The sequence below is a fragment of the Pristiophorus japonicus genome, chromosome 3, assembly GCF_044704955.1.
Source record: "Pristiophorus japonicus isolate sPriJap1 chromosome 3, sPriJap1.hap1, whole genome shotgun sequence".
Taxonomy (NCBI): Eukaryota; Metazoa; Chordata; class Chondrichthyes; family Pristiophoridae; genus Pristiophorus; species Pristiophorus japonicus.
This window is the reverse complement of record NC_091979.1, coordinates 234,709,305-234,729,565: the sequence shown is the minus strand read 5'-3', so window position 1 is coordinate 234,729,565 and position 20,261 is coordinate 234,709,305. Positions and strand designations below refer to the sequence as shown.

General features: G+C 45.4%; 1 protein-coding gene across 1 annotated transcript; it reads left to right on the top strand.

Annotated features, from left to right (window-relative positions):
• The first annotated feature begins 1,922 nt into the window (after positions 1-1,922).
• Positions 1,923-17,399, top strand: pgam1b (phosphoglycerate mutase 1b). The gene is made up of 3 exons (XM_070876425.1): positions 1,923-2,566; positions 9,617-9,797; positions 13,760-17,399. Exons 1-3 carry the CDS (start codon positions 2,153-2,155, stop codon positions 13,927-13,929), a joined length of 765 nt encoding a protein of 254 aa, XP_070732526.1. The 5' UTR covers positions 1,923-2,152; the 3' UTR covers positions 13,930-17,399.
• The last annotated feature ends 2,862 nt before the right edge of the window (positions 17,400-20,261 follow it).

The following is a 20,261-nucleotide window of genomic DNA, read 5'->3' as shown; positions in this document are numbered from 1 at the left end:
AGCAAGGAGATGTCCCCGTCTTCATGTTGCAGACTGGCGCAATCCAAGATCCAGGAGTACGTGCTGAGGGACGCACTAAAAATTGGTGCAGCCGCCGCAAAGGCACGGTGGGAAGAGCCACAGTTTAAAGCCTTTCCGCCACGGTAAACCCAGGGGCTGGTATCAGTATAAAACTCCCATCGGGCTGTATTTGTAAACTTTCTGTATACATAGAGCACCATGATCTGAAAAAAACCTATGTAGTGCCATGTATAATGCAAGTTCTGTTTAGTAATGTATGTTGCAAAGAAATGTAACTGTACCCTCACCCATTCCGTGTACCGTATAGTGCCACTAGTAAATTAATTTGATGACTGTATTACAATGTATCCTGGATTGTACTGAAATGTACCTCGAAATGTAAAGCAAGCAAATGAATTGAACGGAACTGCCATCAGCATCCAAATGTATTGCATGGAATTGCTGACCGCATCCAAATATACTGAACTGTCTTCCAATGTATTGTGCAAATTTTTTATATGAATAAAGCATATTTTGAAATTTAAAAAAACTCCCAGTGTGGTACGGAGAGAGTTGGAGGTGCCATCAGGACACCATTCAGGACAAAGCAGCCCACTTGATTGGCACCTCCTCCACCACCTTAAATATTCACTCCCTCTACCACCAGCGCACCGTGGCTGCAGTGTATACCATCTACGAAATGCACTGCAGCAATTTGCCAAGGCTTCTTCGACAGCACCTCCCAAACCCGCGACCTCTACCACTTAGAAGGACAAGGGCAGCAGACGCATGGGAACACCACCACCTCCACGTTCCCCTCCAAATCTTGCACCATCCTGACTTGGAAATATATCAGCCATCCGTTCATCATCGCTGGGTCAAAATCCTGGAACTCCCTCCCTAACAGCACTATGGGAGCACCTTCACAACACAGTCTGCAGCGGTGTATGGGATTGCTGACCGCAGCTAAATGTATTGAAATGCCTTTGAATGTACTGTACAGATTTTTTTATGAATAAAGTATATTTTGAAATTTAAAAAGTCTGCAGCGGTTCGAGAAGGTGGCTCACCACCACCTTCTCATGTACAACTAGGGATGAGCAATAAATGCTGGCTTTGCCAGCAATGCCCACATCCCAGGAATTAATATATTTTAAAAAATACAATGCTATGGGAAATCTCCCCGATACCATATGACCAGTCCAAACCCTGCTCTACACCTTGGGAACCCGTGTCCCAGTTCAGGTGAGTCGGCACTTTCAGGAGAGGAAAATATATATATTTAAAAATACATTATTAGATATTTTGAAATAAAGACGTGGATTTATATAGCGCCTTTCACGACCAGCGGACATCTCAAAATGCTTTACAGCCCAATGAACTATTTTTTGAAGTGTAGTCACTGTTGTAATGTGGGAAATGCGGCAGCCAATTTGCGCACAGCAAGCTCCCACAAACAACAATGTGATAATGACCCGATAATCTGTTTTTATTTTGATTGAGGGATAAATATTGACCCCAGGGCACCGGGGATAACTCTTTGAAATAATGTCCTGGGATCTTTTAAGTCCACCCGAGAGAGCAGACCAGGCCTCGGTTTAACTTCTCATCAGAAAGACAGCACCTCTGACAGTGCAGCGCTGCACTGGGAGTGTCAGCCTGGATTCATGTGCTTGAACCCACAACCTTCTGACTCAGAGGCGAGAGTGCTGCCCACTGAGCCACTGGCTGACACAAAATATATATATTTAAAATCACATTATTAGATATTTTAAAGTATTCCAAATTCCTCCCCAGATTTTACTAACGGGCAATTGTGGCTTATACAATCGAATCCAGCTGTCAGGCAGTAAATCGGGTACAACTTTCCTATTCTGCTGCTGAAGGTCGCTGTGTCCTCATTACGTGCGGGGCTTTTGTATATGTGTCTCCTTTCCCTCTGATGCAGATCATTGCAGACATCGGGGGAGCCGGAGAGCACGGGAGAGAAAAAGAAAGCAGCAGAGGGGAAAAGAGACAGAGGAATAAACAGAGAGAAGACAAGAGGAAGGAGAAAAGAAGCAGAGGGGAAAGAGACAGACGGAGAAGAGGAAGGAAGGAGACAAAGAAGCAAAAGTAACGAGACAAGTCTGCTTTAACCCTCTGCAGAGTGATGGCGGCTCACAGGCTGGTGCTGATCCGGCACGGCGAGAGCACCTGGAACCAGGAGAATCGTTTCTGCGGCTGGTTCGATGCCGACCTGTCCGACACGGGGATGCGGGAGGCGGCTAGCGGGGCCCGGGCTCTGAGCGACGCCGGCTACCAATTCGACCTGTGCTACACCTCGGTGCTGAAGCGGGCCATCCGCACACTGTGGGCGGTGCTAGAGGGCATCGACCAGATGTGGCTGCCTGTGGTCCGCACCTGGCGGCTCAACGAGCGGCACTACGGCGGTCTGACCGGCCTCAACAAGGCGGAGACGGCGGCCAAACACGGGGAGCAGCAAGTGAAGATCTGGCGGAGATCTTTCGACGTCCCCCCGCCTCCCATGGACTCGGAGCATGATTTCTACAACAGCATCAGCAAGGTCAAATCAACATATATATATATACAGGCATTCAATAATACAGGCATTCACTGAGATTTGTATATACACATTAAATAATATATCCATTCATTGTGTGATATATACACATTAAATAATATAGATCTCATTTTGATATATATATATATAAAATAATATATATATTCATTGAGATATATATTCACATTCAATAATATAGACGTTAATTGTGATATATATACATTAAATAATATACACATTCATTGTGATATATGTATTCAATAATATAGACACTTATTGTGATATATATAGACATTAAATAATATAGGCATTCGTTGTGATATGTATGTATATATTAAATTATGCATTCATTGAGATATATAGACATAACTGATATATATACACATTAAATAATATATACGTTCATTGTGATGTGTATATATAGACATTAAATAATATAATTTGTTGTGATATGTATATGTACACATTAAATTATACATTCGTTGAGATATATACACATTAAATAACAGACACTCATTGTGATATATATATTAAATAACATGTTCATTGAGATATATACACATTGAATAATATATATTTTCATTGGTATAGATATATATATGCATTCAATAATATAGACATTAATAGTGAGACATACATTAAATAATAGACATTTATTGATATATATATACATTAAATAACAGTGAGATATGTACACATATTACATAATATAGATATTTATTGAAATATGTATACACGCATTAAATAATATATAAATCCATTGCTATATATTAAATTGTGTGTATATACATTAATACATATATAAGCTAATAGAATATGCATTAAACAATGCACACAGCAAATAATATATACATTTATTGTTATATATATAGATATAATAACATGCACATCAATTGATATATATTAAACAATGTATAAATATATACATTAATACATATGTTAACAAATATTAATACATTAATATACATTATGCATAAATATATATTATACACACATTAACATTTCAAACAATACATACATTAAACAATATATATCAATAATATGTATATTAAACAACATATACCTGTCAAGACATATATCAATAATGTATACACATTAAATTATATATATGCATCAATAACATATGTAATAATAATATATGCTCAATAATAATATATGCATATTAATAGATACATTTATAATGGTTACATGAAGAATAATGTATACATTAAATAATATATATGGAATTACTAAATATGCTAACATTGCAGGATTTTTGGCAATAGAGTTTTGGAATAATTGAGAAAAAATAGGCACAAAAAATAATATTTGTATGGATTGTTTTTGTTTACATTTCTTTACACAAACACTTTTGTGTTGGCTTGTAAAGGTTTATGTATGTATTAAATAATAAATCCTAGATAGAAATAGAGATGAATAAATAAATCGTGAGATAGGAGGATGGATTTAAAGAAGAACAGGAAAAAGAAAAACTGAATTCTGGAACTCATAGCTCCTGAAAATCGAAGAGACAGGTTAATATTTCAGCGGGAGACCCTTAGTCTGAACGGGAGAGGGGTGAAGTCTCCTTACAGTGACGGGATGTCAAGCTGTCTGTTCACTTTCAGATGCTGATGGACCTGCTGGGAATTTCAATGATTTTCTCTTCACATACATGCATTAATAATATACATATGTCATCATCATAGTGTGTCTGTGCATTTAATAGTTTATGTATACATTACATAATGCATTAGTGTATATATGCGATAGATAGCCGTACATGTATAAAATAGCGTATATATGAATTATATATGTTCACATGCATTAGTGTATAAATACTATACATGGCATAAAAATGCACTCAATATATAAATGCATTAGTGTACATGGATTATATGATGTATATATACATTGCATATTGTGTGTATAAGAACATAAGAAATAGGAACAGGAATAGGCCATATGGCCCCTCGAGCCTGCTCCGCCATTCAATAAGATCATGGCTGATCTGATCATGGATTCAGCTCCACTTCCCCGCCCGTTCCCCATAACCCCTTATCCCCTTACCGTTTAAGAAACTGTCTATTTCTGTCTTAAATTTATTCAATGTCCCAGCTTTCACAGCTCTGTGAGGCAGCGAATTTCACAGATTTACAACCCTCTGAGAGAAGAAATTTCTCCTCATCTCAGTTTTAAATGGGTGGCCCCTTATTCTAAGATCATGCCCTCTAGTTCTAGTCTCCCCCATCAGTGGAAACATCCTCTCTGCATCCACCTTGTCAAGCCCCCTCATAATCTTAGACGTTTCGATAAGATCACCTCGCATTCTTCTGAATTCCAATGAGTAGAGGCCCAACCTACTCAACCTTTCCTCATAAGTCAACTCTCTCATCCCCGGAATCAACCTAGTGAACCTTCTCTGAACTGCCTCCAAAGCAAGTATATCCTTTCGTAAATATGGAAACCAAAACTGCACACAGTATTCCAGGTATGGCTTCACTAAAATGTTGTATAGTTGTAGCAAGACGTCCCTGCTTTTCTACTCCATCCCCTTTGCAATAAAGGCCAAGATACCATTGGCCTTCCTGATCACTTGCTGTACCTGCATACTATCCTTTTGTGTTTCATGCATAAGTACCCCAGGTCCCGCTGTACTGCGGCACTTTGCACTCTTTCTCCATTTAAATAATAACTTGCTCTTTGATACGTATATAAGCATTGCACTGTATCTATGTTACATAATGTATGCATGCACCACATAACACATTTCTGTCTGACTCTCGGTCTCTCTCTGTCTCTCTCTCTTTGTCTGTCTGTCTGTCTGTCTCTCTCTTTGTCTCTGTCTCATTCTGTCTCTGTCTCTCTGTCCCACTCTCTCTCTCTCTGATGTGTATGCATGTATTAAATAATGTATTAGTCCAGCTTTGCATTATATAGGGTATACCTGCATTGCACAGTGTATACATATTGATTGCATTATATCGACATGTATTAAATAGTATTCTATACATGGCACAGTGAGTACACAGTGATTGTATATATTAATTAACTTTATTTAAATTACTGAATGAGATACATTGCTGCTTTTTTGCCTTCTTATTTTTAAATCATTCCTAGAGTAACATTTCATTCAAATTTCCTCTCACCAGCCATACTAGCCACTGCTAATTTATCAGGCTGGGCTCAAGTAATCTGGAATAAAAACAGAAAATGCTGGAAATCTCTGCCTTTGTCTCTCTCTATCTCTCTCTCTGTCTCTCTCTGTCTCTCTCTCTCTGTCTCTGTCTCTCTCTTTCTGTGTCTCTCTGTATCTGTCTCTCTGTTCTGTCTCTCTCTGCCTCTGTCTCGGTCTTTTTCTCTCTGTCTGCCTCTGATCGCTCTCTTGCGGTCTGTCTCTCTTTGTCTCTCTCTGTGTCTCTCGCTCTCTCTGTCTCTCTGTTTCACGGAGGTAGAAACATAGAAAATAGGTGCAGGAGTAGGCCATTCGGCCCTTTGAGCCTGCACTGCCATTCAATAAGATCATGGCTGATCATTCCTTCAGTACCCCTTTCCTGCTTTCTCGCCATACCCCTTGATCCCCTTAACTGTAAGGGCCATATCTAACTCCCTCTTGAATATATTCAATGAACTGGCATCAACAACTCTCTGCGGCAGGGAATTCCACAGGTTAACAACTCTCTGAGTGAAGAAGTTTCTCCTCATCTCAGTCCTAAATGGCCTGCCCCTTATCCTAAGACTGTGTCCCCTGGTTCAGGACTTCCCCAACATCGGGAACATTCTTCCTGCATCTAGCCTGTCTAGTCCAGTCAGAATCTTATATGTTTCTATGAGATCCCCTCTCATCCTTCTAAACTCCAGTGAATAAAGGCCCAGTTTATCCAGTCTCTCCTCATATCACAGCCCAGCCATCCCTGGAATCAGTCTGGTGAACCTTTGCTGCACTCCCTCAATAGCCAGAACTTCCTTCCTCAGATTATGAGACCAAAACTGAACACAATATTCCAGGTGGGGCCTCACCAAGGCCCTGTACAACTGCAGCAAGACTTCCCTGCTCCTATACTCAAATCCCCTTGTTATGAAGGCCAACATACCATTTGCCTTCTTCACCGCCTGCTGTACCTGTATGCCAACTTTCAAAGACTGATGAACCATGACATCCAGGTCTCGCTGCACCTCTCTTTTTCCTAATCTTCCGCCATTCAGATAATATTCTGCCTTCCTGTTTTTGCTCCCAAAATGGATAACCTCACATTTATCCACATTATACTGCATCGGCCATGTATTTGCCCACTCGCCTAACCTGTCCAAGTCACCCTGCAGCCTCTTAGTGTCCTCCTCACAGATCACACCGCCACCAAGTTTAGTGTCATCTGCAAACTTGGAGATATTACACTCAATTCCATCATCTAAATCATTAATATATATTGTAAAGAGCTGGGGTCCCAGCACTGAGCCCTGCGGCACTCCACAAGTCACTGCCTGCCATTCTGAAAAGGACCCGTTAATCCCGACTCTCTGCTTTCTGTCTGCCAACCAGTTCTCTATCCACGTCAGTACATTACCCCCAATACCATGTGCTTTGATTTTGCACACCAATCTCTTGTGTGGGACCTTGTCAAAAGCCTTTTGAAAGTCCTAATACACCACATCCACTGGTTCTCCCTTGTCCACCCTACTAGTTACATCCTCAAAAAATTCGAAAAGATTTGTCAAGCATGATTTCCCTTTCATAAATCCATGCTGACTTGGACCAATCCTATCACTGCTCTCCAAATGCGCTGCTATTTCATCCTTAATGATCGATTCCAACATTTTCCCCACCACCGATGTCAGGCTAACTGGTCTGTAATTACCCGTCTTCTCTCTCCTTTTTTAAAAAGTGGTGTTACATTAGCAACCCTCCAGTCCATAGGAACTGATCTAGAGTTGATAGACTGTTGGAAAATTATCACCAATGCATCCACTATTTCTAGGGCCACTTCCTTAAGTTCTCTGGGATGTAGACTATCAGGCCCTGGGGATTTATCGGCCTTCAACCCCGTCAATTTCCCTAACACAATTTCCCGCCTAATAAGGATATCCTTCAGTTCCTCCTTCTCACTAGTCCTTCGGGCCCCTAGTACATCGGGAAGGTTATTTGTGTCTCCCTTTGTGAAGACAGAACCAAAGTACTTGTTCAATTGGTCTGCCATTTCTTTGTTCCCCATTATAAATTCACCTGAATCCGACTGCAAGGGACCTATGTTTGTTTTCACTGATCTTTTTCTCTTCACATACCTATAGAAGCTTTTGCAGTCATTTTTTATGTTTCCGGCAAGCTTCCTCTCGTACTCTATTTTCCCCCTCTTAATTAAACCCTTTGTCCTCCTCTGCTGTATTCTAAATTTCTCCCAGTCCTTCAGTTTGCTACTTTTTCTGGCAAATTTGTATGCTTCTTCCTTGGATTTAACACTATCCTTAATTTCCCTTGTTAGCCACGGTTGAGCCACTTTCCTAGTTTTATTTTTACTCCAGACAGGGATGTACAATTGTTGAAGTTCATCCATATGATCTTTAAAGGTCTGCCATTGCCTATCCACTGTCAGCCCTTTAAGTATTATTTGCCAGTAAATCTAGCCAATTTGTGCCTCATACCATCAAAGTTACCGTTCCTTAAGTTCAGGACCCTAGTTACTGAATTAACTTTGTCACTCTCCATCTTAATAAAGAATTCTACCATATTATGGTCACTCTTCCCCAAGGGGCCTCGCACAACAAGACTGCTAATTAGTTCCTTCTCATTACACATCACGCAGTCTAGGATGGCCAAGTCTCTGGTTGGTTCCTCGACATATTGGTCCAGAAATCCATCCCTAATACACTCCAGGAAATCCTCCTCCACCGCATTGCTACCAGTTAGGTTAGCCCAATCAATATGTAGATTAAAGTCACCCATGATTACTGCTGTACCTTTATTGCACACATCCCTTATTTGTTGTTTGATGCTGTCCCCAACCTCACTACTACTATGTGGTGGCCTGTACACAACTCCCACGAGCGTTTTCTGCCCCTTGGTATTCCGTAGCTCCATCTATACCGATTCCACATCATCCACGCTAATGTCCTTGGCATCAATCTCTCTGCATTCACTTTTTCCATTCAGTATGACACAGCAATTTATTCCAACATGGAGGTCAGCTTCTCAGTGTCAGCCATGGCTCAGTGGGTAGCACACTCGCCTCTGAGTCAGAAGGTTGTGGTTTCAAGTCCCACTCCAGAGATTTGAGCCCATTATCCAGACTGACACTCCAGTGCAGTACTGAGGGGATGCTGCACTGTTGGAGGGGCTGTCTTTCGGATGAGATGTTAAACCAAGGTCACTGTCATCAAAGAAGCCAATAAAATGAGGAGGCACGTGTAATGTATGTGTTTCATGGGTTCTTTGCTCAAGAATTCATAGCAACTCATTGCTATTAAGAACTAGTTGGTTTATTAGCAAAGGTTCAACAATCACACTGCTCATTACCAGTTCATCCACCAGGCTCACAGCCACCTGCCTCATCGTGGATCCCCGAACCCAACTGGCTGGGGTTTTACTGATTCTTGTGAACATCACGTGACTGGCTAAACCACTCCCAGCTCCACAACTATTTTTAAGTAAACTATAAATCAAGTGCCCCCTTAAAAGGGGCACGAGAACCGACAAATTAACAAATTAATCTTTAGATATTAAACAGTCAAATTAAAATTTGGTTGCCGGGGGTGATGATGCAATCCAGTCCCCCTGGCACCCACCTCTCGCAGAAGGCTGTGAGTGTACCGGTGGACACCGCGTGCTCCATCTCCAGGGACACCCTGGCTCGGATGTAACCACGGAAGAGAGGCAGGCAGTCGGGCTGAACAATCCCCTCGACCGCCCACTGCCTGGACTGGTTAATGGCCACCTTGGCCAGGCCCAGGAGCAGCAACAGCTCTACCAGCCTGTGAGCATCCTCACAGGAGCATACATACAGCGTAAAGCTCTCCCTTTGCAGGTAACGCAAACGTACTTTGCACAGTTCTCGGTGTGTAAAGGTGTGCTTGTTCCCCTAGGACCGTCGCTATGCCGACCTGTCGGAGGATGAGCTGCCCACCTGCGAGAGCCTGAAGGACACGATCGCCCGCGCCCTGCCCTTCTGGGATGAGGAGATTGTGCCACAGATTAAAGCTGGGAAGCGGGTGCTCATCGCTGCTCACGGCAACAGCCTGAGGGGCATCGTTAAACACCTGGAAGGTAAATCGGGCCCCGCCGCCACTTGTGTATTGAGTCACTTTCATCTCCAATTGTCCCTGAGCTGAGCTCCTGACCCCCTTGTCCTTTCCATCACCAAGAGTGCCTACTTCCACCCGTCTCCGTCCCTGCCTCAGCTCATCCGCTGCTGAAGCCCTCACCCATGCCTTTGTTACCTCTGGACTTGACTATTCTAACGCACTCCTGGCTGGCCTCCCACATTCTAACCTATGTAAACTGGAGGTGATCCAAAACACGGCTGCCCCGTGTCCTAACTCGCACCAAGTCCTGCTCACCCATCACCCACTGTGCTCGCTGACCTACACTGGCTCCCGGTTAAGCAACGCCTCAATTTCAAAATTCTCATCCTTGTTTACAAATTCCGCCATGGCCTCGCACCTCCCTATCTCTGTAATCTCCTCCAGCCCCACAATCCCCCAAGGTGTCTGCGCTCCTCTAATTCTGCCCTCTTGAGCACCCCTGATTATAATCGCTCAACCACTGGTGGCCGTGCCGTCTGCTGCCTGGACCCCAAGCTCTAGAACTCCCTCCCTAAACCTCTCCGCCTCTCTACCTCTCTCTCTTCCTTCAAGACGCTCCTTAAAACCTACCTCTTGGTCACCTGCCCTAATTTCTACTTATGCGGCTCGATGTCAAATTTTTATCTAATAATACTACTGTGAAGCGCCTTGGAACGTTTCACTACGTTAAAGGCGCTATATAAACACAAGTTGTTGTTATTGTTGTTGCCTAGCCTCCCACCTTCCACCCTCTGTAAACTTTAGCTCATCCAAAGCTCTGTTGCCCGCGTCCTAACTCTCACCAAGTCCCGTTCACCCACCCACCCTGTAATCACTGACCTACATTGGCTCCCGGTTCAGTCCAGTTTTAAGTGCAAGTTATGTCCAATGCAAAGCGAGTTTCCCCGATCTTTTCTGCTAGTTTTAAAAACATTGTGCAAACGGTGGCCCCGCCCACAAAACTGTCCACACCACTGATCGAATTAATCACCATTGCAAGTTTACGCTAATTGTACCCTTTTGGGTAGCATTCTCTCGCCTCTGAATCAAAAGGTTGTGGGTTCCAGTCCCATTCCAGAAACCTGAGCATAAAAATCTAGGCTGACACTCCCAGTGCAGTACTGAGGAAGCGCTGCACTGTCAGAGGTGCCGTCTTTCAAAACTGAAGCCCCGTCTGCTCTCTCAGGTGGACGTAAAAGATCCCGTGGCCACTATTTTGAAGAAGAGCAGGGGAGTTCTCCCCGGTGTCCTGGGGCCAATATTTATCCCCTCAATCAATATCACTAAAACAGATTATCTGGTCATTATCACATTGCTGTTTGTGGGAGCTTGCTGTGCACAAATTGGCTGCTGCATTACATACGTTACAACAGTGACGATACTCCAACTATACTTCATTGGTTGTAAAGCCCTTTGGGACGTCCTGAGGTTGTGAAAGGCGCTATATAAATGCAAGTTCTTTCTTAACTCAGAATACCCACAACTTGAGATATATACTGATCCATAGGGATACTGGTTTTAATATGGCCCTTAAATCCTGTAGGGGTTCAAATTTCCCCCAGCTCTTTGTACTGTTTCTCTGTGGGCTCCCAAGTAATGGTGCGAGAGGGGAGAACCCCCCCCAAGAGAGTGCAGGGCTTATATATCCATCCTCAAAGGCTCAATCGTAGACCATGACAGAAGATAGCTCGGATACTCTTCTAATCGCTGGTCTGACGTTGTGCTGGTCAGGGACAAAGATGTTTTTTTGGAATGGAGCTGGCTCCGGCCATTGTCATTTCTAATTGGGCCTGTTCAGTATTGGAGCCCCAGGCTTTGCACGGGCCTGGGAACTTGAGCAGGCCGAGATGTCAACTTAGTGACAATATAGTTAGAATTCAAAACTTTAAATGTTTATGCAGTTACTTCAGTTGGATTGAACTTTCAGTGACAAACTTTTTTCTTTTATAAAACAAAAAGGTTAATGTTATTTCAGCTTAAAGATTCAGGTTTTTTGGTGTGTGTGCCAGTGTTGTGGATGCCCTCTGTACAATTGTGGAATGTGTCCGAGTGGCAGCGATATCACATGGTTCGCATGGACTAGTCAGAACGCCAGGAAGAATTCCTCATTCATTCATTCATTCAGACACGGCAATGTAGACAGGTACAAAAAATAATTTAAAGCCTCAGGGAATGTTGGCCTTTATCTCAGGAGGCCTGGACTACAAAGGAAGGAAGTTATGCTTCTATTGTACAGAGCTCTGGTCAGAGCACACCTGGAGTAACCGCGTTCTGGTCTGGGCACCGCCCCTCAGGAAGGCTATATCGGCCTCGGAGGGGGAGCAGCGCAGATTCACCAGAATGATACTGGGGCTGAAAGGGTTAGCCTATGAGGATAGGTTGCACAGACTGGGGTTGTAGTCCCTTGAGCAAAGAAGATTAAGGGGAGATCTAATTGAGGTGTTTAAGTTGACAAAAAGGAGTTGATAGGGCAAATAGAGAGAAACTATTTCCTCTGGTTGTGGGGGAGGGGAGGGGGGCATCCAGGACATGGCAGGGGGGGGGGGGACCTTAAAATTAGCGCCAGGCCATTTAAGGATGGTTTCAGGAAGCATTCCTTCACACAAAGGGTAATGGAAATCTGGAACTCTCACCCACTAAGAGGCTGTTGAGGCTGAGGGTCAATTGAACATTTCAAAACCGAAATTGATATATAGGGTTCTACCACTGGAATTTAGAAGGTTAAGGGGTGATTTGATCGAAGTTTTCTAGGTATTAAGGGACATTGGTGGGGTAGTCTAGGACTCCTGTATCATAGCCTAAAACTTAGAGCCAGATCTTTCAGGAGTGAAGTTAGGAAACACTTCTACACACAAAGGGTGGTAGAAGTTTGGAACTCTCTTCCGCAAATGGCAGTGGATGCTAGATCAATTGTTAATTTTATATCTGAGATTGATAGATTTTTGTTAACTATAAGTAGGAAGGAATATGGGGCAAAGACGGGTATATGGAGTTAGGTCACAGATCAGCTATGATCTCTGTAATGTATGCACCTGTGAGTATGCTCATGGGCTGGTAGTGCTGTTGAGTTGTGAGTGACTTAGCCAGTCATGTGATGTTCACAAGACTCAATAAAACCCCAGCCAGTTGGGTTCGGGGGATCCACGATGAGGCAGATGGTTGTGAGCCTGGTGGATGAACCGGTAATGTGCAGTGTGATTGTTAAACCTTTGCTATTAAGCACTAGTTGGTTTATTAGCAATGTGTTACTATGAATTCTTAAGCAAAGAACCCATAAAGCGAATACATTATAATCTCATTGAATGGCAGAACAGGCTCGAGGGGCTAAAATGGCCTCCTCCTGCTCCTACGTTCCTATGTTAGGCAAGGGTATTAAGGGTTATGAAAGCAAGGTGGTTAGATGGAGTTGAGATACAGAGTAGCCATGATCTCATTGAACGGCAACGGCAGGGATGGCAGGACTGTCATATGAGGAGAGATTGGGTCGACTAGGCCTGTATTCAGTAGAGTTTAGAAGAATGAGAGGGGATCTCATTGAAACGTATAAGATTCTGACTGGGCTGGACAGACTGGATGCGGGGAGGATGTTTCCCCTGGCTGGAAAGTCTAGAACAAAGGGTCATAGTCTCAGGATACGGGGTAGGAAATTTAGGACCGAGATGAGGAGAAATTTTTTCACTCAGAAGGTGGTGAACCTGTGGAATTCTCTACCACAGAAGGCTGTGGAGGCCAAGTCAATGAATATATTTAAGAGGGAGATAGATAGATTTCTAGAAACAAAAGGCATCAAGGGGTATGGGGAAAAAGCGGGAATATGGTGTTGAGATAGAGGATCAGCCATGATCAGACCGAATGGCCTACTACTGCTCCTATTTTCTATGTTTCTATGTACAGGCTCCTCCTGTTCCTGTGTTCCTAATGGTTGGTCTGTGCTTTGATTGGCAGGCATGTCTGAGGAAGCCATCATGGAGCTGAACCTGCCGACAGGAATCCCCATCATGTACGAGCTGGACAAGAACCTGAAACCGGTCAAACCCATGCAGTTCCTGGGAGATGAGGAGACGGTGAAGGCAGCAATGGCGGCCGTGGCAGCTCAGGGGAAAGCCAAGAAATGAAGAGCGACATGGAGGGAGGGAGAGCGCACGCATACGTACAAAGAACACAAGAATTCCACGATATAGCTTCTTAAATTATAATTATACATATATATATATATAAGTCAGTTGTCGCCAACCAGGAGTTGCATTTCCCATTTTAATGTGTTTGCTTCAAGGCAACACATTGCTATTAAGAACCAGTTGGTTTATTAGCAAAAGGTTTAACAATCACACGACACATTACCGGTTCATCCACTAGGCTCACAACCACCTGCCTCATGGTGGACCCCCTGAACCCAACTGGCTGGGGTTTTATTAAGTCTTCTGACCATCACGTGACTGGTTAAGCCACTCCCAACTCAACAACTTTACCAACCTGTGAGCTTGCTTGTAGGTGCATACATTATAACCTATCTTGTACTGTGCTTACTGAGTATGCTCAGTGGGGCCTCTGCATCTCCTCCTGCTCTATTTTCTCTCCTCCCTTCCTGTTCCTCCCCCTTGCCCTCCTCCTCCTCTCTTGCCTGTTGTGACTCATGTTGGATTTGGCCATTGAGCGCCATTGCTCAAAGGGTCAAATCTTCAGGCGTGACTGGGCAGCAAAGTGTTAAGCGGATCCCCCACGTGAAATATATTTGGATCAGAATCTAGGAATGCATCTAATTTATTTGATTTTGGAATCCTCCTACTTCTACCGGCTCAGATTGAACAAGGTACAGCACAGCCCAACTCGAATTCTCACCCCCAATTAATTCTTAGCCCAACTCAAGAGATATCAAGGGTTGAACAGGAGATGTCACAATGCACTTTTAACAACGAGATTCTGTCACCCCTGTTAGACACGTAAAGACAGTGGAATTATCATGGTTGTAATGTATTTGCTTCATGGGCTCTTTGCTCAACACATTGCTATTAAGAACTATAGTTTGGTTTATTAGCAAAGGTTTAACAATCACACTACACATTACCAGTTCACACACCAGGCTCACAACCACTTGCCTCATCATGGATCCTCCAAACCCAACTGGCTGGGGTTTTATTGAGTCTTGTGAAGATCACGTGACTGGCTAAGCCGCTCCCACTCAACAGCTCGACCAACCTGTGAGCATCCTCACAGGTGCATACATTATAACAGCCCATACAATAAACGGTATTTGAGAACTACAATAAGGCAGCATTGGTTGGATTCAACATGACACAATGCAACCTTGTCACAAACTAGGCGTGAAAAGAGCCCGAGCCAGCTACTTAAGATTCCACTTTTATCGGCAAAGTTAACCTTTGGAGTGTAGGAACCCTAGGATCGATACCTTGAAAAAAAATGTTTATCAAAGGTACCTTAGAATCCTTAGTCTATTCACCTTAACTCCTCATCAAGAATAAGATAGTCACTGCTCCCATTGGCGGAAAGGTCGAGAGCCAGAGGACACAGATTTATGGTGATTGGCAGAAGAACCAAAGGCGACATGAGGAAAAACCTTTTTACGCAGCGAGTGATTAGGATCTGGAATGTGCTGTCTGAGAGGATGGTGGAGGCAGACTCAATCGTGGCTTTCAAAAGGGAGTTGGATAAGTACCTGAAGGAAAACAGGTTGCAGGGTTACGGGGAAAGGGCGGAGAATTGGGACTAGCTGAAGTGCTCTTGCAGAGAGCAGGCACAGGCTCGAGGGGCCGAATGGCCTTCTGTGCTGTAACCATTCAATGATTCTATTACGTAGTGTTTACGGCACAGAAACAGGCCACCCGGCCCAACAGGTCCACGCTGGGAGTGTTGTTGAGTGACTCCGATTATTTCCTTGCTGCACCCTGTCGCGATATAATAATTGCACAGAACAATCCCAGGCTCCCCGCCCCCCCCCCCCCCCCCAGCTTGGAGGTAAAGTCTCTAGCCCTGCCTTGCAAGAACGTTAGGTTTTCGGTATCCCGACAAATATATTCCGAGAACCGGACGAATTCTTAACCTCCTCCCTCTAATTCCTCGCTAGGGGAACCGTCTGGATTTTACCGCCTAGACTGAGATCTAGGAGTGAGTGATGGAAATTAATTTATTTTACCAACTCCCGATTAAGATACCTACAAACTACTGAGTGAATGGATGAACTGTCTTACCCAAATCATCAAAGATGGAGTCAGACAAGCGGTCATGCACTCAAGACTATTTATTGGCTACAAGTCACTGCTTAAAGTTACCAGTTGTGACGAAAAGTCATCGACCTGAAACTTTAACTCTGTTTCCCTCTCCATAGATGCTGCCTGATCCGTTGAGTATTTTCCAGCATGACCTGTTTTTATTACTTAAACAAAACAAGTTGTACTTATATAGCGCCTTTAACATAGTCAAATATCCCAAGGCGCTTCACAGGAGTGTTATGTGATAAAAATTTGACACAGAACCGCGTAAGTAGAAATTAGCGCAGGTGACCAAAAGCTTGGTCAAAGTGGTAGGTTTTAAGGAGCATCTTGAAGGAGGAAAGAGAGGTGGAGAGGTTTAGGGAGGGAGTTCCAGAACTTGGGGCCAAGACAACAGAAGGCACGGCCACCGATGGTTGAGCGATTATAATCAGGGATGCTCAGGAGGGCAGAATTAGAGGAACGCAGATATCTTGGAGTGGGGGGGGGGGGGGGGGAAGGGGGATGGTTGTGGAGCTGGAGGAGATTACAGAGATAGGGAGGGGCGAGGCCATGGAAGGATTTGTAAACAAGGATGAGAATTTTGAAATCGAGGCATTGCTTAACCGTAAGCCAATGGAGGTTGGTGAGCACAGGGGGTGATGGGTGAGCGGGACTTGGTGCGAGTGAAAGTTGGGTGCACAAACGCTTGATAGATGTGGATAGCTGTGGTCAGACTTATCTCGCGGTTGAATAGCAAATCACTAATGGGGACAGAGTTATATAGCAAATGAATGACAGGTTACACCGACAGGTCAATGAATTGCTGTAAAGCAGTATTCAGGGATTAAAAACAGCAACGGCACCAGCCACAGTGGCTCGAGTGGCTTCCTTGTGTCCTGTAATCTCTATGATCACAACCCACTGACCAACCCAGCATCTACTGCAAGCACCTCATCCAAAATAACCCTTGAGCACGTCGCTCTGGCGTGGAAGATCCACACAAATGGGCAACTCCTGACGTTGGAGGCTGCCTCCTGGAATTTTTTTTTTAGTGAAAGAGCTGAGTGGGCTTTAGTATCAGTACGTGCTGCGTATTGCTCCCCCCACCCCCACAGTGTTTCCATCACGAGCGGCACCCCGATAGCTGCTGTCCTTTGTTCCCACTGATTTCCCCCTCTCCCCGTGTCTCCCCCGCCCCTTCCCCCCGACACCCCTTTGTGTCTCCGCGTCGCTGGCTGGAGATGGTCGCTGAGTGTGGCGGTGCGGAACTGCCGCTGTCCTCAGTAGCGCCTGGAGCCTGGTGAGAACGCCCATCGATGCATTCCAAACTTTCCTGTAACACCAACCTGTGAATAAATGTAGCCGTGAGAACAGTGGCTGGTGGTCTGTTGTTCATTTCTTTGCTCAAGTTGCTGAAAATAAGGTTGACTCGGATGACATTCTTTTCCCCTTTGACCTTTGCCCCTCCCGTCCCCTTCTCTCTTCACCTCCCCTTCTACCCTCCCCTCTCCACTCCCCTTCCCCTCTTGCCCCGCCACCTTCTCTCCTTCTCTTTCTCCCATGCTCTCCCACTTCTCCACTCCTCTTCTCTCCCCCTTCTACCCTCCCCTCCCCCTCTCCACTCCCCTTCCCTTCTACCCCCACCTTCTCCCCTTCCCTTTCCCCCCTGCTCTCCCACTCCTCCCCTCCCCTCTCTATCTTCCCTTCAGCCCTCTCCTTCCCCAGCTCTCCGCCCCATCGCCTCCTTTCCCTTCCCATCTCCTGAGCAGGGGAGATGACAATTTTTTTTTAATGCAGTGAGTTGTTGTGATCTGGAACCCGCTGCCTGAAAGGTGCCGTTCTGACATGGTTAATTCCATTGCCTGCCATGAAGTCCTGGAATTCAGTGCTTGTGAAGCACGGGCCATTGTCGCTGACCAAGATGTCCGGTAGATCATGGGCGGCGAACATTGCCCGTAGACTTTCTACCATGGCAGAGGATGTGCTTGAATTTAAAATGTCACGCTCGATCCATTTGGAGTAGGCGTCTACTACAACCAAAAACATTTTCCCATGAAAGGACCTGCGTAGTCCACATGGATGCATGACCAAGGCTTGGCGGGCCAGGGGCTAAGGGGGGCTTCCCTGGGCACATTGCCCAGCTGGGCACACGTGTTGCACCTGCGAACACAAAGTTCCAGATCTGCGTCTATCCCTGGCCACCAAACGTGTGACCTGGCAATTGCCTTCATCGTGACAATGCCCGGGTGCCCATTGTAAAGTTCTCTGATGAATACCTCTCTGCCCATCTGGGGCATGACTACGCGGTTTCCCCACAGTAGGCAATCGGCCTGAATCGAGAGTTCATCCCTGCGCCTGTGAAATGATTTAAATTCCTCAGGGCATGCCCTGTACGTGGCTGCCCAGTCCCCATTCAGGACACATTTCTTGACTGGAGACAATAGCGGGTCTCTATTTGTCCAGACTTCAATCTGACGGGTTGTCACGTGTGATCCTTCACTTCTGAAAGCTTTAACAGCCATGACCATCTCAGCACCATGCTCGGTAGCCCCCTCAGTGGTGGCTAGAGGGAGCCTGCTGAGTGCATTGGCGCATTTTTCACTGCCTGCTCTGTGCCGAATTGTGCAGTCATAGGCGGATAACGTGAGTCCCCCCTTTGTATGCGGGCCGATGCGTTTGCATTTATGGCCTTGTTGTCGGCCAAAAGGGACGTTAGGGGTTTGTGATCTGTCTCCAGCTCAAATTTCCTGCCAAACAGGTACTGGTGCATTTTCTTTACCGCATATATACATGCGAGCGCCTCCTTTTCTACCATCCCGTAGCCCCTTTCTGCCTGGGACAGACTTCTGGAGGCATAAGCTACCGGCTGTAAGTGACCCTTGGCATTGACATGCTGCAACACACACCCGACACCATAGGACGACGCATCGCACGTTAACACAAGTTTCTTACATGGGTCATATAGCGTTAACAGATTGTTGGAACATAACAAATTGCGTGCTCTATTAAAAGCCCTTTCCTGGCTGTCCCCCCAGACCCATTCACGACCTTTGCGTAGGAGCACATGTAGCGGCTCTAGCAGCGTGCTCAATTTGGGAAGAAAGTTTCCAAAATAGTTCAGGAGCCCCAGGAACGAACGCAGCTCCGTCGTGTTACGGGGTCTGGATGTTCCCTGGATCGCTTCCGTCTTGGATGCAGTTGGGCTGATCCTGTCTGCTGCTACCCTCATCCCCAGGAATTCTACCTCTGGAGCTAGGAAGACGCACTTCGCCTTTCTCAGTCGCAGCCCTACCCGGTCTAGTCTGTGTAGCACCTCCTCCAGGTTGTGGAGGTGTTCTTCAGTATCGTAACCCGTTCTGAAAAACCACCGTCCCTGGAATCAACTTGAGGAGGCTTTCCCTATTTCGTTGGAAGATTGTGGCGGCCGAGCGAATCCCAAACGGACATCTGTTGTACTCAAACAACCCCTTGTGTGTCGTGATGGTGGTCAGCTTCTTCGACTCACTCGCCAGCTCCTGGGTCATGTAAGCTGAGGTCAGGTCCAATTTTGAAAAAAGTTTGCCACCGGATAGCGTCGCAAAGAGGTCCTCCGCTCTCGGTAGCGGGTACTGGTCTTGGAGTGACACCCGATTGATGGTGGCCTTGTAATCACCACATATCCTGACCGACCCATCCGCCTTGAGCACCGGCACAATTGGGCTCGCCCAGTCACTGAGGTGATGCCTTCCCTCAGCAGGCGGTCCAATTCGCCTTCTATCTTTTCCCGCATCACGTACGGCATCGCCCTGGCCTTGTGGTGTACTGGCCTGGTGTCCAGATTTATGTGAATCACTACCTTGGCCCCCATGAAAGTGCCAATGCTGGGTTGAAATAATGAGTCAAATTTGTCCAGGACCTGTGAGCATGATACTCGCTCCACAGAGGAAATTGCATTGACATCGCCCCATTTCCAGTTCATGACAGCAAGCCAACTCCTCCCCAGTAGTGCGGGACCGTCCCCCGGGACAACCCAGAGTGGCAACCTGTTCTCCGAATCTTTGTGGGCCACGACTACTGTGGCGCTGCCTAGCACCGGAATGATCTCCTTTGTGTATGTCCGTAGCTGTGCGTCAATCGGCGATAATTTTGGCCTCCTGGCCTTGGACGCCCACAACTTTTTGAACTGTTTGATACCCATCAGGGACTGGCTGGCCCTCGTATCTAGCTCCATTGATACTGGGATGCCATTGAGGAGCACT

Bases quoted from the DNA above. Each gene is read 5' to 3' on its own strand.
- pgam1b (XM_070876425.1), top strand. From the start codon at position 2,153: ATGGCGGCTCACAGGCTGGTGCTGATCCGGCACGGCGAGAGCACCTGG. The intron at 2,567-9,616 runs GTCAAATCAACA...TTGTTCCCCTAG, and splicing joins TCTACAACAGCATCAGCAAG to GACCGTCGCTATGCCGACCT. The intron at 9,798-13,759 runs GTAAATCGGGCC...TTTGATTGGCAG, and splicing joins CATCGTTAAACACCTGGAAG to GCATGTCTGAGGAAGCCATC.